Genomic DNA, 18,616 nt, shown 5'->3' with positions numbered 1-18,616 from the left:
CTAGGACTGAGTGAGTGAGTGAGTGATCAACAAAGCTGCTAGGACTGAGTGAGTGATCAACAGAGCTGCTAGAATTGAGAGTGATCAACAGAGCTGCTAGGATTGAGAGTGATCAACAAAGCTGCTAGGACTGAGTGAGTGATCAACAAAGCTGCTAGGATTGAGAGTGATCAACAGAGCTGCTAGGATTGAGAGTGATCAACAAAGCTGCTAGGACTGAGTGAGTGATCAACAAAGCTGCTAGGACTGAGTTAGTGATCAACAGAGCTGCTAGGATTGAGAGTGATCAACAAAGCTGCTAGGACTGAGTGAGTGATCAACAAAGCTGCTAGGATTGAGAGTGATCAACAAAGCTGCTAGGATTGAGAGTGATCAACAAAGCTGCTAGGACTGAGTGAGTGATCAACAAAGCTGCTAGGATTGAGAGTGATCAACAGAGCTGCTAGGACTGAGTGAGTGATCAACAAAGCTGCTATGACTGAGTGAGTGATCAACAGAGCTGCAAGGATTGAGTTAGTGATCAACAAAGCTGCTAGGACTGAGTGAGTGATCAACAAAGCTGCTATGCCTGAGTGAGTGATCAACAGAGCTGCAAGGATTGAGTAAGTGATCAACGGAGCTGCTAGGATTGGGAGTGATCAACAGAGCTGCTAGGACTGAGTGAGTGAGTAAACTTTGCTTATGCCAGTCACTGAATCGCAGGTTTCATTTCAGAAATCTATTGCATGAATAGTATCAGCTTAATGATAATAGGTAAGATATCAACCTCTTATTACATGACAGCATGTACAATCATTAGAGAGAAGTTGAGAAGTTTGATGTGGGACGGTTGTAGGAATATAAAACGAGTGAAAAAGCAGTCACTAGACATACACAGAAGCTATGCTACTTTATAAATGAAGATGTAGAATTCACTTGACAAACGATCTTTGTGGGTGTCAACATTTTCACAATTAAGCCTCAAGACACAAAACTTGAGCAATTCAGTTTTTTATATTTTATATTGGCCTTTTGAACAGATTCCTTGGACGCCTTATCACAGACTGTATTCATGACAAAACACAAATTTTCACAGATTGATATACACATATTTATTGTAAACTCATAAATAGTATCAATAATTGTGACCCATATTCCAATCTTTTCAATCATAGTAAATTGTAATAGTACATATTTGTATATTTCTAAAGGAACAACATACAAGATATTTTTCATAGCCAATACAAAACAATACTGATCATATGCCATTATTATTCAACTAAATCTACAGTCCATCTACAGAGAGTAACTACTTCTGTGACACAATGTTACACACTGTGTTAGTACAATCTCATCAACCAGACCTCTTACTCTGATTTGAAGCCTCAGTGTAAAGATCTGAGGACATCATTGTAGGTTGTGTTAGATGGACCCTGGTTGAACAAAGCCCATTCTGTCATCAAGGCTGTGGGGGTTCTTGAGTCAATCAGAAGTCCGTTTTCTAAAAAGATTCTGCTTCATTTTTTTACCTCTTCAATTCGAAAATTTGGATCTCAGTGAAAGAAAAATGCCACAAGAGACAAATATACCTTCCACAATAAACTATTCAGGGTGTAGATCTCAAGGTGCTCAGAATGACAGGATTTAACATACCGTATTAGGCGTAATAAGCGCCCAGGGCGCTCTCATAATTACAAATAGGGGGCTCTTATTAGAATATAATTTTTGTGAGATTATTAGCGAGGTTGAAAGATTGTAAATTTTGTGGTCAGCCTGAAAAGACATAAAAGAAGAATCTGTGTGTATTATACACGATAGATATATTTTCGAGAATTTAATTGCCCATAATTAAGGGTGCATATAACAAACGAGTGCGTATTACACACGAATAAATAAGTCTTGTGTTCATTGATCAATCGGAAAGGATGCTAACTGGGATTGTTCACTTGCCAATATATTAGCAAATAACGCTGTGTGCGCTTATTAGAGCGGGGCGCTTATTACGACGAATATGGTATATATCAACAACAAAATAATAGCACATTTATATTTGGAACTTCACGATTATATTTGTTTTCTGTCTTCTAGGGGCAATCTAGAAGCTGTAGTATCAATGACAGCAGAGTTGATGGATTACAACTTCTTTTTCGTTTAATGCAACATTTTGGTACAGATGCTAGTACTCTTATCAAGCACTTAAGCCAACTGTCGTCATTAATATTTGTTTTTGATACAGAAATCATATATGCATGTCTGTATGCTTTGCTTGCAAAGAGAATTTAGAAGCCTCAATGCTTGATGGCTAAATTGAAAGTTTGCCCAATACGACCTCATATGGAGAGGTCCACAAATCTTCATGCAGAGAGGTATAATGTCGACAGAAAAGGTTCTAAAGAGATTATTTAAAAGTATAGTGTTCTAGTGATAGGGTAAGTCCGTTGGGCCAAATATATTCAATGGTCACAAAGACGAACTACATAGAAACGGATTAATCAGTCAACTTGAAAGTCATATATGGATAAAATAATCCCATATCTGGTTCTCAGACAGAAGAAAAAGTGTTTTAATGACAAGTACTTTGCCCGAGAACCAAGAACATATTTTATTTCAGCTGAAAGATCCGCCATTGCCCACAAGGAGTAATAGGCTAACTATTAAATATTCTGGGGATGTGGGGGCAGGCCTGGGAATTTTGTTTCAGACAGAATATAATGTTCAGTTACCTATTTATTTTGGGGAGGTAAAACCTGATGAAGGAATTATTTATTTTAAGTATTTCTGAGATCAGATTTTTTTTTTTTAAATGACACCACTCCTCCAGGATAACCCTCACCCCCTCCAGAAAATCAAATGGACAGCCTGTCACTACCAACATCCCTAGAGATGTCTCATCATGTTTACAGATCACACAGATGTTACATCTTGCACACCACAGGTTAACACCACAGAGTCCAGTATTTCTCTAACACTTCTGTATCAAAATGATCAAGAACATTAAGATCTTGCTCTTTACCCACTCCATATGAGTTGTGTCTCATATTACAGATAAATGAATCCTAAATGAAAAACAATATCAACAAGACCATAACATGCACCTGCACACTGTGAAATAATTTATACTTCAGGATTACAGCTGAAATCTACAAATGTCGACGCTGACAGAGTGAATTGCCTTCAAATTCCTACATTCAGACCCCATATCTCTGATGCTGAGACTCAATCAGGATGTCAAGCCAGCATCACAACAAACAAACAATATATACCCATGTGTATAAATGTAAACATTTTGATCAGTTAGCTAAACACAGACATATTGCACGTGTAGTCAAACAACATGTGTAGGGTGACAAAAATGCCATGGCTACAAGTCGTGGAAATCTCACTTTATCCATCTTGAGTATACATGTGAGTAAGCAAGGCACAACATCAATGGTTCCAAGGGTGGAGGGTTAAATGTCATTGCATAAGTAAGCTGGAGTATAAGTGCCGTAACCCCAAGAAATAGATGCCTCAGTCTCATGCCATGTAACTCCTCGGTCATCAAGTACTTCCTTAGAGTTGAGTCTTGTTTATCATAACATAAAGTTTGTACTTCTTAAGTAACTTCCACAGCACTCTTTACCACAACTACACTGATAAGTACAAACCAATATTGAATATTCAGAATAACAAATATTGGTTTGGATTAATAAATTCAGATAGATTTTCAAAACTCCTAAAGAAATAACAGATAACAGGTTTCACTTCAATATATCAACATTGTTCATATACCAGTAAAAGATTATTGTAAAATTTGTACATCTTAAGTTAATTTTTGTAATGGCTCAGTCTCTTTTCAGTGTTGTTTTTTCTCAATCAAGAGCTGTTACCAGTTGTCAAGGAAGTCAAATCCACTCTTCCTCAGGTCAGCTGCATCCTGAAATGACAATAGTTAATACTACCATGACTACTATGAAAATGTTCAGTTTCAACAAAATGATGCACACATCATAGTTTCTCTTAAGCAAATTACCTCCCTTATATCACATGTCACAGAAAACAACAGAACATAACTGTAAACAAAGAATATTGTTTACAACCATTACATCGTAACTGGATTCATTAACTTATAATCCATATGACGGAAATGTTTGTGCATGTGTCAGAACTGTTTTATCTGTTTAAAATTTTACTCTTGAACAAGACTGGCATTGGACTCCCTTTATTGATCTTTAAAACCACAATTTTAAACATATTCAAAAATAATGAAATAGAGATGGGCAGACAATTGCTGCATCATAAATTTAGGCCAATGATTTAGGCATAATTTTTCGTTAACATACCCTCTCATCTGAGGTCTCCACTGCCACAAAGAGGACCTCTTCCTTTTCGGCTACACTAAGATCTGGTTGATTGGGCAATAGTCTGGCTGTGTGGTCAGGTGTGCTCTCCGCAGATTGGTCAGAACTCTCCATACCACGGTCCATCGTCATGGCTGGGGGTTCTTCTGTCACCGGCTCTTGGTGAGGAGCCTCCATTAATTCTGTCGCTGGGTCTTCATGAGAAGTGTCTATTAAATCTGTCGCTGGCTCTTCATGAGAGGAGTCTAAAGAATACATGAGAAGTAATTTATTCTAATGTAAAAACCCATCCATTTTGTTGTCATCCTTAATTATGCTAACCATTTCATGATGTTGTTAAATTTTATGAAATTATGAGTTTCTTGTTCACTGATTACACTTCAATACTTATCAAGCCATCATATTATGCATGAGTGTTGAACAAACATGTCATTGGTAAAAATCAATTTGTCTTTATAGATTTCAATAGAGAATAACCAACAAGCTTCATGTAGGGATTATCTGTCCCGAGTGAATGAATGGTGTTAATCCCAAGACTTTTGCATGGGACTTACAGCATTCATTCAAGAGGGAGGGCAGTTGGTTTGCCTCGTGGTTAAAGCATTCACTCACACCAAAGACCCAGGTTTGATACAGGGTACAATGTGTGAAGCTCATTTCTGGAGTCCCCTGCCTTGATATTGCTGGAATATTGCTAAAAGCAGCATAAAGCATACTCACTCACCTACGCATTCACAAGGGAAGGACAAGCCGTAATTCTGAGCAGGTTATTCTATATATTACTCATTGATATTTTAAGAGAGAAAAATGAAGAAAAAAGGCAGCCTATTGTTCAGATGACAAAATGTAATCAACATGATCAATTCATGATATCATGAACAATGGACGATGTCATACCACGTTTCTTAACAATGAAGCACTGTGCCATCATATGGCTTCAATTGACCAATCAGCATTGAGAAATGTTAAAATGCACATTTGCAAGTATCAGAAAGTTATTACACATTCAATCCTTATCACATGCTTATGGGTAATATTAATTGATATGATAAAAAAAACGTGAAACAACATACCGTCTTGCATGTCTTGTGATTCTTGACCAACAAAAGTTGACCATTCGTTTGCCATTACTGGATTACAGAATGCATTGTTGGTCTCGTCCACTGTCTCTTTGATGATCAGTTTCTCTGTGGTCTCTGTGTCAATTTCAGACTTGGAAAATGTGACTTTCTTTGGAATTGGAGATTTTGTCTTCTTCGCCTTTTCTGAGGTCTCTGAATTTGCTACGGAATCGCTAATCACACTACCTGAGCGTTCCGAGCGACACTGATCACTGATGATACTCCCCGAACACTCGGATGTTCCGTACCTGGGTGTTCCCCGTACATCCTGCACGCTGCCCTCGAAGGCTGGGTTGTCCTCTTCAAGGGGGCTGCTGGCTCTAGACGTGGGTTTGCTTGTCCGTGTGTCCAGATAGGTTTGGTATTCAGACAGCAGATCACAAGTCCACCTGTCCTCACTATAAACAAACTGCGCTGGAGCAAGTTTCTCGGGAACAGCTTCTTCAGTCTCAGTTTCAGTACTGCCAGATTTCGGCTTTTTACCTTTTGTTGGTGGTTTGTATAGATTCTCAGGTTCAAAGTCTGACAATGTCAGATCCTGTTGGCTCTGTAAAAATGAATTTAAAAATTTGTCACAAAAAAAGATTCCATTTGCTTAAATTATGATTTGGATATACATATACAACTGATACTGAAACCTTTTGTGTCTACTAGCCTGAATTTATCTTTGTATCATTTCTGGACATTTTGTTCACGGTGTTAATGTGTGGACTATGATCACCTGTTCTTATAAGACAAGAACATATTTGATGGAGCTTCGGACGAGTGCTTGGATAAACATGATAAAAGACAATGTCCATGGTATCTGCATGAGTGGGATGCTGACCAAAATGACTGCCATGGTAAATGTACTGTCAAGCAGTTACCATGACAAAAAATTACAAGCCTCTGATTTACAACAGTTCAGGTATAAAACGTAGAAGTTTAATCATATCATAGCCAGACAATAAAGTTTATCAAGAAAATAATGTTCAAACACTATTAATTATACTTAGATATGATAAAGAATGAACATTTCACCTTGCTTTTCCAAGAAAATGGTCCCGAGTGAGCATCTCTCCATGTACGCAACTGCAAAAAGAAAAGAACATAAACCATGATAATGACAAACAGTAATATTCAAGCATATTATACAGCTGCTAAGATAACATCTTTCAAGTATGTCTTTTGGTATGTTTTTATAAGTGCAAACTCTTCACATACACAAAGGAAAATTGTGTTTGATTAATTATTATTTTACCCCCAACACATGACTAGCGATATTGACCTTCTCAGTTCATTTACTAATAAAGCTTGTCACTGTTCAGGTGAGGACAGGTGAAATGGGGTCTAGTGTCGCGTCCAAGATTACTGCACTTACATAGCTTTGTGTATGTGTGGCTGATTGTACGAGTATAGCGCTAGCCAACTAATATACCATGTCGCTGTTTACCATGAATACCCCACTCAGACACAGTATACTGACTGCAAGCCAACAGTCCTTGTTTTAGCCCCTTAATGCCAAGCGCCAGGCAAGGTAACAACAAGTACCTTCTTTTAACATCTTTTGGTATGACACAGAGCCTTGGGGATCGAACCCCGGACCTTCCGCTCTCTGGGCGGACACTCTAGCACTAAACCACAGAGGCTGTTGTGTCACTGTACAGAGACTATATCTCAGCTGGAGTACTGCACATAACTGGGCAGATGTTTTGGGATTACAATCAACACCTTAAGGGTAGAGAAGGATGAAACAGCTTCAAGCAGGCAATGCAAATGAGCTAAAGGGACAGGACATCGACCGTTCTGAAGCTTAGCTCAATTCTGCTCGCCTTTTTCCGTTTCTGTTCCAGTGACCATACCACGGGTGTAGGCTAGGCTAGGCTAGGCACATGACTAGACTTTTCTCTTGCCTGTAAACAAACGCACATATTCTGAAATATGAACAGATGGGCCTAAAGCAAGCCTTTTGGTGCCATGCATATTGTTTTGCATAATTATATAGATATACTACAACAACTGTGACAGTGAGGTGCATAACAATATAGTTTTACACATCAAAGTGACAGTATCGGTAGCTCTTCGAAGAACTTCGATGACAGGATGTGGAGGAGTATTGATCTAAATGTGTAGACTTGTCCAAAATGAAACAAATGAAGAACACATGAATGGACTGTGTAAGATGTGACAGAGCAAAGACGTACATATACGTCTTTGGACAGAGCTACTCAGCTGGCCACAAGGAACCCTTGGTAGGAGAGTGATTGGCTTCATATGACCAAGGCATATTTATGATGTAATCTAGGCTGTGATAAACACTGGCTTATAACCCAATCAAGCTGGCAATTAGCATCTTGCAACTCAGCTGTAAGAAAAACACCCAAGCTAGCTCTCCAATTTGCATCTATTAAAACACACATGACTGAAGCCAGTTAACTCTGCACAGCACTTGCGTTGTTGGCTTCAGTGTGCGGAGCTCTATTGTTTTCATTAGAGAAATGAATCTGGCATGTGACGTCATCTCAGAAATAATTTCATGCATGATTTAAAACCACACAGAACCGTTAACATACTGTCCCTTTAAGTAGTCAATGCTTTGCTACAGGACCATCAAAACTATCAGACATAATAGTGACCATTTAGCTGGCGATTACTAGTTGATATTTTTACATCTGTACAAACATAGGATCATTCTTTAGTACTATGGGCTCATCACTGTTTTCCACAAACACAGATTTAAATCAGATAAACTGTTTTCGGTCTGAGAAGGTCAGAAAGCTAATTCAAACTCATGCCAAATCCTGTTGATCGGAGAGGGATGCGTAACAATAATTATCAAAAGGGGGTGCTTGGACAGCAAAGGGATCCAAGGACCAAGGACAGTATTAGGGGTGTCCTATGTTAACCCTTAAAAAACTTCCCTCAATGACCAAAAAGTTATGTAAGATCAGAGAAGCATGAGACACACAGATCATATACATCTTTGGCCTAATGCAAACCTTCATGTTGAGCTTTGTTCTTACCATTAACAAGCAGACCCTGATCAGTGTTTTAAACAGATAAAATATTGGAGATATTTGAGAATGCTACTATTTAAAAAAAACTAGCTAAATCAATTACAGTTCACAATTGTGATAAATTTAGTAAACAAAACCACAGTGACCTGGTGACAAAGAAAAAGGTTCGTTTTAAGGTGTGGCACTATCCTCGCTTGCCGTGTTTTAAACAGTTAAGACGACATTGCTAGCCCAATGCTAGGGTATTATTCGAGGGATGAAAGAATAAAAAGTTACAATTTGTGTTCATACTGGTACGCGATGTCTTCTTTAATTCAGCAATATCCCAACAGGAAAAAAAGAGTCCTCAATGGGCACATACAAAATATTTAATCGACATCCAGAAGTTGAGCCAGGTAAAATCAAGTGCATCCTTCGCCCCACTATTGCCCGTCATCGTCAAATTTGCAAATTGTACAATTTCAATTTTACTTACATCATTTTCATCGACCATGATCTTCTCCCCATTAGGAATCATAAGTTTGGGGAAAGATGGTGGAAAGTCGGAAGCAGACGCCTCATCTTGATACTGGCGTCTTATTTCAGTGTCCACAAAATAGTCATCAATAATTTCTTCTTGTTCATCGACAGACAGGCTGTTCCATCTATTTCCCAGGTAAGATTTTATGTCCTCAGACTGTCGAAATGTGCGATTTCCAGGAAATTTATGCCAGGCAAAATAAGCTGTCACATCCGTGGTCGCCATTTTGCTTTTGGATAACGGGTTGTCTCCCTTTGATTAAGGTTTTCATAAAATATGGACTAGCCGATTTGCGGAAAGTAATGATAATGAAACCCGCAAAATGTCACGAGGCCATAACAAATGGTTATATTCGAAACAAAATGTCGTGATAAGGTATGAGAGGATGACGATTGTTTTAAAATGATAACAGATTCACCATTATCTGCTGAGACACCGTGCAGAATAAACTTGAACACGATACATGCTTCAACCATGAGAAACATTTGGCTTTTCATTTGTTTTCTCCATGATGGATCTGTTTTATCAACCTCTCTTGCAGAACTGCCTCGTACATATTACATATAACATAACATGAAATACATTCACCACATCAGGCCAGGATCCACTGCCCTTTCATAAATAAAATAATTAACCAGACAAGAGAAATCAAATTGGAACTACCATGTCGACACCAACATCTGAGTAAACACGCACGCACGCACATACATAAGGTAGGGATGAATGCAAGTAATGTCATGACATCTGACACGTGGGTGGTGCTACCACTAGTCATACCTTTAACCTAGTCATCAACTGAGCATCTGATGAACAAATACACCACAGTGTATTAGGGTGATTTCGGTTTTGAGTATATGAACTGAATTGTCTGAATGTCAGAGGTATTTGCTGAGTGAGTGAATTTGGTGTAACGCCGCTTGACCAACATTCCAGTTATAGCACGACGTGGCAGCTTAACGTGGGAGGAAGTCACAAAGTGGTGCAGGTCTTAGAGCTTTACCACTTTGGTGAAATCCACGAGTACGGATATGGTGCTGACAAACCCAGAAACACAATCGGACCGAACCGGGATTCGATCCCACGATCATTGGTGTCTGTCATGCCCAAGGGACGCAACTCTGCAGAGTTAATTGCGGCGCCTTAAACGACTTTCAAGAAGTTGTTTTCATTCAATTTACGCCTGAAGAAATTACGCGTAATAACACGGCTGTAAAACGGCCTATGTCTTTGCATAATATAACATGTCTTTGGATGGATGTAAATATCAATATATGAAATACAGAAATGGGATCGAGAAAAACAAGACATGACAGAAAACTCGCTGGAATCTGGAGGTGGCACAGTCAGCAATATTCCTGGTTTATGACGGCTGTCTGTAACTAATCAAGTCGACCAGACAAACCAGTGATTGACATCATGAACATTGATCTACGCCATTGGGATACGATGACATGCATCAATCAAGTCAGCGAGCCTGACCACCCGATCCCGTTAATCGCCTCTTATGAGAAGCATGGGTTGCTGAAGACCTTTTCTAAACCGGATCTTCACGAGGGACAAGCATGGGTTGCTGAAGACCTATTCTAACCCGGATCTTAACGGGTCGAGATGGCTCACAAAACGTGGCAGAAGACTCGCTGGATTCTGGAGATGTGTATTTACAGGCCGCCGTCATATATAATCGCAGAGAGGGAGGCGCTTAACAACAAATAAACGATGTAGCTCTCGCTCTGGGGATGTCTGAACTTGTCATGGACGATCACAAGATCTGTCCACAACTGATTTAGTTCACTGATGACATTGGCCGGTGTCACTCTTGGGTATGCATGGAGCCTCAAGTAACAGAACAATTTCTAGGATTGATACGCAACCTCAGCAGCACGCTTGAATGTCAGATGTACGCGGAACTTAGTAGTCCTTGTCATCAACCACAAACACGCATGAGTTGATCACCTGTTGATTGTTTACGGGCAGGAGTACATCCGTGCGGCGTCAGGAAACAGACACGTTCTTTTTTAAATGCAAATTGTGTGAGTAGGGGGTGCTACCGGTAATACAGGCCATGTTTTACCACTTTCTCGAAATCTGGTGTCATCCCAGATTATCAATGATCCATTCATATATACTAACAGAAAAAGGTAACTGTGCTCCATACAAAGCGGTGTAAACATAACATGTGGTCATTCGTCAATGTTTTAGCACAACAACTTCCCTGACAAACCGCTTACCTGGCGACAGGACACAAAGCGACACGTCCTGGAAGAGGATCTGTAACAACTCAGTTAACAATGTGAATATCGGGGTGTGGCAACGATTAGCGGTGATACAGGCGAGGCACAGGCGGTGCATTGAAGACACCAGGTGATTGAGGGGTAGTTGTTCCAAATGTCAGCCAATGATTGGCACAACTCAGCTGGCGTTACCGGCTGGTTCTGGTCCTGTCGTAGGCTTCGGGCCTTCTCATCCCAAACATGTTCTATGGGGCAAAGGTCTGGATAAACCACCGGCCATGGCAGTACAGCAATGTTAAGTTGCCTCAAAAAGTATGTTTCAAGAGGTGCAACGCGTGGGCGGGTATTATCCTCCTGCAACGTGACGTTACATCTATGCATTTGTTGAAGTAGAACATGATCTCGAATGATGTCGTGCCGGTAGCATACGCCATTAAAATTTCCATTAACAATGATCAGTTGTGTTCTCTAGTGACCCCATACCATTACACTCCCATCCCCACACTGACGATGCTGGACGCTTGTTGACCCTTACACGACAACCAGAGCTGTGAAATCTGGACACACCAGTTAACAATGTAACTGTACTGTCCCTGTCTTGTCTTCGGAACTTCAGATGCTGTCTACACCAGGCAAGGCGTGCCTGACGGTGGCGAAGAAGCAGAAGTTGGCGTATCGCTGGACGTCGGGGCCGCATGTTGAACCGTTGGTTGGTTGGTTGGTTGGTTGTTGCGTAACGACGCACTCAGCAATATTCCAGCTATATGACGGCGGTCTGTAAATAATCGAGTCTGGACCAGACAATCCAGTGATTGGTATCATGAGCATCGATCCACGCAATTGGGACGGTTTGGGTTTTGTATTGAGATTAAATATTTCTTGAGCTACAGCTACAAAACCAGATATTTTATATATATAAACCAGATAACTGTGAGCCTGAATTACATATGAAGAAAAACACCTTGCAACAATGTTATATTTGTAGCAGGCACTTTTTTTTATTTCCACAGTCTGAAGCATAATTATTTTTTTAAAGAATTTTCGGCGACAATATGTTTTTCGATTAAATAACACCGGCCTCAGCAATATTCCAGCTATATGACAGCGGTCTGTAAATAATTGCGCCTGGACCAAACCATCCAGTGATGACATGCGATGACATGCATCAACCATGTCAGCGAGCCTGACCACCCGATCCCGTCAGTCGCTTCTCTTGACAAGCATAGTCTCGTCTTAGGACAAGTATGGTTTGAAGACCTATTCTAACCCAGGTCTTCACGGATCACCAGAACATGTAGGGACGACGTATATTCTCTGCGTGAACCAGAAAATACATATTTTCTCTACAAATTCCAGGGATTATATACATGGCATCTCGAGACCTAAGTCTGATTCTCGACGGCATCCGGGTGCTCGCATCTCGAAACCTTTGTCTGATTTTCCCCGACCCCCATCTACTGGATCACTAGACCCTCGGCTTATTCTCCCGGACCCCCATCTACTGGGATCCCTAGACACTCGGCTGATTCTCTCCGACCCCCATCTACTGGATCACTAGACCCTCGGCTTATTCTCCCGGACCCCCACCTACTGGGATCCCTAGACCCTCGGCTGATTCTCTCCGACCCCCATCTACTGGGATCACTAGACCCTCGGCTGATTCTCCCCGACCCCCATCTACTGGGATCCCTAGACCACCGGCTGATTCTCCCCGACCCCCATCTACTGGGATCCCTTGACCCTCGGCTGATTCTCCCCGACCCCCATCTTCTGGATCCCTAGACCCTCGGCTTATTCTCCCCGACCCCCATCTACTGGGATCCCTAGACCCTCGGCTGATTCTCCCCGACCCCCATCTACTAGAATCACTAGACCCTCGGCTTATTCTCCCCGACCCCCATTTACTGGGATCCCTTGACCCTCGGCTGATTCTCTCCGACCCCCATCTACTGGGATCCCTTGACCCTCGGCTGATTCTCTCCGACCCCCATCTACTGGGATCCCTTGACCACCGGCTGATTCTCCCCGACCCCCATCTACTGGGATCCCTTGACCCTCGGCTGATTCTCCCCGACCCCCATCATCTGGGATCCCTTGACCACTGGCTGATTCTCCCCGACCCCCATCTACTGGGATCCCTTGACCCTCGGCTGATTCTCCCCGACCCCCATCTACTGGGATCCCTTGACCCTCGGCTGATTCTCCCCGACCCCCATCTACTGGGATCCCTTGACCCTCGGCTGATTCTCTCCGACCCCCATCTACTGGGATCCCTTGACCACTGGCTGATTCTCCCCGACCCCCCTCTACTGGGATCCCTTGACCCTCGGCTGATTCTCCCCGACGCCCATCATCTGGGATCCTTTGACCACCGGTTGATTCTCCCCGACCCCCATCTACTGGGATCCCTTGACCCTCTGCTGATTCTCCCTGACCCCCTGATGCCTGCATTATACATACATGAACGGGTTTAAATATATGGTTACGGTTATACAACTGTCAAACAAACAAGGACGTGCCCTTTGAGGTGATTGGTGTAAATAGACATGTCCGTGCAGCATGAAATATTGCAGATTCACCGGACACGTGATTTTCGTGATCGACATGTTTTATGCCTGTCTACCTGGCACTAACACGTTGTCGTCTGTGATGTATTACGGTTTAAACCCTCACACTAATGAACAGACGTAGTTATTATAAGACATGGCTGGTATGAAAAAAAAGAGACGGGACGATGCTGCCACCACGTTCCTGTGAAGGGCAATTAAACAGTGAGACCAATCAACAATATTTGTATTATCGCAACCAATCTACAGAGTCGTATGAAGAAGGATATGATAAATTACGGAAGCACTGGAGAAAAGGGAAGTTGTTGTGAGTATGTATCTGATCAGAAGACAAGCGGTAAGGGGAGAAAACTCTGTCGGTACTGTGAAAAACTGCCTGAGATAGGGATGTCACCAGTTTTGGTTACTGAATCTGCATGCAAGAGACAAATTGTGATGGAAATGATATTACCATGGATGTTCTTGACAATGAAGAAGACTAACCACCATTGACGCACACAGGAAATGTAAACAAACCTACTGCAAGAGTACATGTTCACATACGGATGTTTGTTTGTTTGTTTGTTTAATGCCGCACGCAGCAATATTCCATCTGTAATAATCGAATCTGGACCAAAAAATCGAGTGATTGACATCATGAGCATCGATCCACGCAATTGGAATGACGATGGCATGCATCAAGCAAGTCAGCGAGCCTGACCACCCGATCCCGTTAGTCGCCTCTTACGACAATGATGTGTTGCTCATATATTAAAGTTCATGTGGAATTCATATTTCTGGAATATTGCTGTAAGCGGCGTAAAACCAAACTGACTCACTAAATTATAGTGGGTTAATTCCCTTGCCTCGGGAACATGTTAAACTGCATGCCCAAACAAATGTTGTTTTGAAAGGGTTTGGGGAAATGTTGAATCAAACTAACCCGAGCGATACCCTCTTTAATGTGAGCAATCCAACTTCCGCATGAACTGACGTAAGTACCTTTAGCGGCTGGGCACCCGTCTATATGTGGCCTAGCTACTCGTGGTGATTCCAGATAGGAACAGGCAATCTGTGCTTGTAAGAACGCTAGGGAGGGGTAAACTTTATTTTCATTTAAATTTCGCGCACTTGTGAACTTGACAGGGTTACTTCCCCTTTTCACACGCATGCGCATTCAAGCGGAATTTCGCCATTTGTGAAAGGAGAAATTTGTTTATCAAACAGGTTGAATTTGCAAAATGGATATAGATCTTAAGCGGATGAGATCCAAATAGCTAGATGACTTCGGCATTGTTCTTCAGGAAGACAGCCAGTCATGGCGATATTAAGAAATCAGCGCAGAAAGTCGCAGACCCGAAGAAAGATACCGTTACACGATTGAAACACCTTCGATCTGTTTTGGGTAGGTTGTTTTCTTCATCAACTGTCAAAAGTCAATAATTGCGTTCACTGATTAAATTTCAGAAATTGAATCATAGTTACTATATATAAGTATGTAGCATCATAGAACTCCAGAAATGGCAACAATAAGTGACGCAATTCAATGTTTGCTCATTCAAACTATTTTCTTTGATAAACAAATCTGACAGTGATCATGTTGATAGTGAAAGGCCTGTTAATTTTCATAGTAATGCATGTCATGCGGTTAAGTATTAATGCAGATGAATGTTGCAAATATCCAAGAATTACACTTAAAATACAATAGATGGAGGTCTCCACTTCCCATTTTTAATTACATTTTGCTTTGGCCATTTAATTCTGTCAGATCTAGTGCACAGTTCATCTCAGACTAGCCTAGCTGTTTGTGGGTACACGATCACCTGTCCCGTGTCGCTGGCTTCTATAACATTAGCACTCCTGGGTAATCAGTGCAGCTAATTAGAGAGGATATGTCATGATGTCACTCAAAGCAAAGTCTGTTCAACAACTTCTTATACTTTTGTTGCAGAAAACTATGACTGTGTGGAAGGAAAGAAATTTTTCCAGGAAAACTACTCCCACATTTACTACATCTTTTACGACAACTTTGGAGTTGTGGAGAATGATCTGAAACAGAGAGGTAGGAATCCTATTATTGTAAATGTGTTCATTGCTTATCCAAGACATTTATATTCTATGTTGTCATGGCTATGGACTGTGTTAAAAAGGTTCACATGTCGTCCTTAGTTAAAGCCAACATACCTCAAATTACTAATATAAACATGCAGTCTGGATAAATAGCAATAATATTACAAATGCAGTGTAACACATCATTCAGTTTTTAAGACAAATCCTGAAACTTTATTGAGTGTCAGTAGCAATTTTATTTTCAACCCGCAATGCATAGGGCATATTGCAGGCCCATATCCTACCTGGCATTTCAGAAACTAAATGAGTAAAGAAAATTTGACACGGACAGTATAAATGCTACTTTGCATGGCCATAATTAAATTGGCTTTAATGATATCTCTGCATCCCATGATGGGTTGTGTTGGGCAAAATATTTGCATCCACTTTCAACTGTATGTATTGCCTTATGATTTGTAAAATGCATCTAAGCTAATGTTAAAGTATATTTGAGCAGTTATGAATTCATGCCTTCTTATCCGTTGAAGTGAAATGAGGAAAATCGGAACTAATTACTGACACATTTGTGATAAGGCCACATTCTTTGATTAGAAAGTTGTAAAAATCTGAACACAACGAAATATTTTAGCTTATAAAGCCATTTGCAGCAGCACACATACAACCACTAGCAGACCACTGATCAATCTTATTAAACTCAGATCTTAGATCTGAGGAAACCCATTATGGGTCACGTCAGAACGACCTCTCATCCCACCAGTCACAGGGTTGCTTACCAGATCAGGAAAGGAGAATTTGAAAAATGTTTTCTATTCATGCAACCTCGAAAAATTCAGCACAGGTTTTTCTGAACATCAGATACAGACATACGACTGAATCCATACAATCTAGGCCATTAACCATTCCAAAATGCTATTGTTCAGTTTTGAAAATCTTAACCGACAATTTGTCAAAATATGTTTCCAAGCGCAGTTGCCAGTTTGAAACTAGTGCCATAGAGCACGAGAACGCTGCTTTCTGATTGGCTAATGTCGACTTATTGTCAGTCATTCCAATGGTTGTTCAAATTTTGCAAAAGGGCTATCTGACAAAGACAAACCTGTGAATGTAGTTTGGCAAGGGATTTGCCTCCAAACAATCCCCCAAACTGTTTTTCAATTCCCATCGACTATATTTAGTTTATATAGTATGGAATAAAATAAATGTCTTTCGATTTCTTTCACATCACATGTAATAGGCAATTGCCCCACAATGAACTTGCTGAGGAGCCCATAGGAATTAAAAGCAACTCACAATCACCACTAGATCTACACATTGTACAGGAATGTAAAAATGAACGTTTATGACATTGATCAAAGTAAACATTAATGTGAAGAAAAATATGAACCAGGTATTATATTCATTGTCAGTCAGAGTTTCGTATGTATATGTTCGTTAATTCTATGTTATGACAAATGAGAAATCTTGCCTGCTCTCTACCCTTGCCCATGTCCACCATCTTCTCACAAGCATTATGTTCTTGGAGTACTGCCAATACACCATTATAAGCGCTTTTTCAAGGAAACGATGAAAGTGTTTCGTTTGCCGGTGCTTTCACTTCCACTAGAAAACATGCTCATATCCATGAGAAATGGCTTTATTTGCAAGGAATACAGCTTTATGCATGTTTATGATCTATCTTTTTTTATTTTTTTATTTACTTCACGTAGGAAAATTCCTCACACAATGTGAATGTTAATAAGGTCATTTTTTCTTCATTTTACTCCAATAGACAAGAAGGCCTGACGATGGAAAGTGTGTTGTACAAATTTTAATATCATGGAAAAAACTGTAGGTGCAAGTAAAATGGCTTTGCTCACACAAATCTGACCAATAATTAGATTTGGAGTGTCTTCTGTCTGAGGTCACCAGAGGCCACACCATGAAGGAAGGCAGGAATCTAATAAACAATGAACACAATAATCAAATCCTTTCATTATTTTAAGGTTGTGTCTAAGTCATTCACTTATTAAAAGACGTATTCATGAGAATGTATTGACATGATCATGGTTATGATGCAGAGACATAAGATTTGTAGTCCACATTTGTTTGCTGCCAGAAATCTCAGTGCATATGATTGGTTGAATTTAAAGACTAGGGTCATTCATCAAATTAATCATGGCCAGATCTTGCCATCATGACAACTTGAGCCTGTTTTGGGTATTCACGGGAGAAGAATTTGGTTTACATCAAATCAAGGTCATGATAACCAGATGTCATCAGAAAGGAATTGCACACAGCTTTCTTATCGAGATGGCTAGAAACATTGAGCCTTCTGGTTTCAATATTTATTGCATTAAGAATTTGTTATCCCATACCAGAAGTTACACTCTTCTTAATTTGCTAGAATAAGGGGGCATGACTAATGGGTTTTTTGTTTACAACAATGGGAGTAATATGCCATCTGATTATTTTATTTTCATGTGTAATCAGCACATGGGATTGAACATGAATGTAGGAATGTATTAAAAGTGATCAGCTGTCACCTGATTTTGTGGCATATTTGATACAATAATGTTTTAAAATACCCCGCCTTCCTTCTTTGCTCCCTCCCCTCCCCTCCCCTCCCCTCCCCTCCCCATCCCCTCCTCCAAGTACTGTATGGATTATAAGTAGAATGAATATTTTGAAGGATGATTGATAATAATTTTAAAGCTATTCCTTGTGTATAGTCTACAATGGTCTGGACCTGAGTACAAGTTTTGGGAACAATTGCTATTTCGTCTGTTGTGCTGTCAAACACCACATCATATTGCTTCAGGTTAACATGAGATAAC

At 40.5% G+C, this 18,616-nt stretch overlaps 3 protein-coding genes across 16 annotated transcripts in view; 1 reads left to right on the top strand and 2 right to left on the bottom strand.

The window, feature by feature from the left end:
• Positions 1 to 1,131: 1,131 nt before the first annotated feature.
• On the bottom strand, positions 1,132 to 9,181 carry LOC139443432 (uncharacterized). The gene is made up of 5 exons (XM_071224423.1): positions 8,912 to 9,181; positions 6,461 to 6,511; positions 5,393 to 5,987; positions 4,302 to 4,564; positions 1,132 to 3,895 (listed from the first exon to the last, which is right to left on the bottom strand). The coding sequence occupies exons 1-5, from the start codon at positions 9,179 to 9,181 to the stop codon at positions 3,845 to 3,847; spliced, it is 1,230 nt and encodes a 409-aa protein (XP_071080524.1). The 3' UTR covers positions 1,132 to 3,844.
• A 3,887-nt stretch (positions 9,182 to 13,068) lies between these two features.
• On the bottom strand, positions 13,069 to 13,638 carry LOC139443854 (ribosome-binding protein 1-like). The gene has a single exon (XM_071224752.1). It carries the CDS (start codon positions 13,636 to 13,638, stop codon positions 13,069 to 13,071), a length of 570 nt encoding a protein of 189 aa, XP_071080853.1.
• A 1,294-nt stretch (positions 13,639 to 14,932) lies between these two features.
• The window catches only part of LOC139442098 (ral GTPase-activating protein subunit alpha-1-like), an 83,915-nt gene continuing 80,231 nt past the window's right edge, over positions 14,933 to 18,616 (top strand). For all 14 annotated transcript variants that reach the window (XM_071222888.1, XM_071222897.1, XM_071222896.1 and 11 more), the window contains exons 1-2: positions 14,933 to 15,138; positions 15,685 to 15,795. In XM_071222888.1, coding sequence (XP_071078989.1) covers positions 15,015 to 15,138; positions 15,685 to 15,795 — 235 coding nt within the window. In that variant the 5' untranslated portion in view covers positions 14,933 to 15,014. The remainder of the gene's footprint in view (positions 15,139 to 15,684; positions 15,796 to 18,616) is intronic.

Source organism: Haliotis cracherodii, unplaced genomic scaffold, assembly GCF_022045235.1.
Source record: "Haliotis cracherodii isolate W230 unplaced genomic scaffold, xgHalCrac1.p SCAF_5, whole genome shotgun sequence".
Taxonomy (NCBI): Eukaryota; Metazoa; Mollusca; class Gastropoda; order Lepetellida; family Haliotidae; genus Haliotis; species Haliotis cracherodii.
Note: the sequence above shows the minus strand (reverse complement) of the source record. Positions and strands in the feature narration are given on the sequence as shown.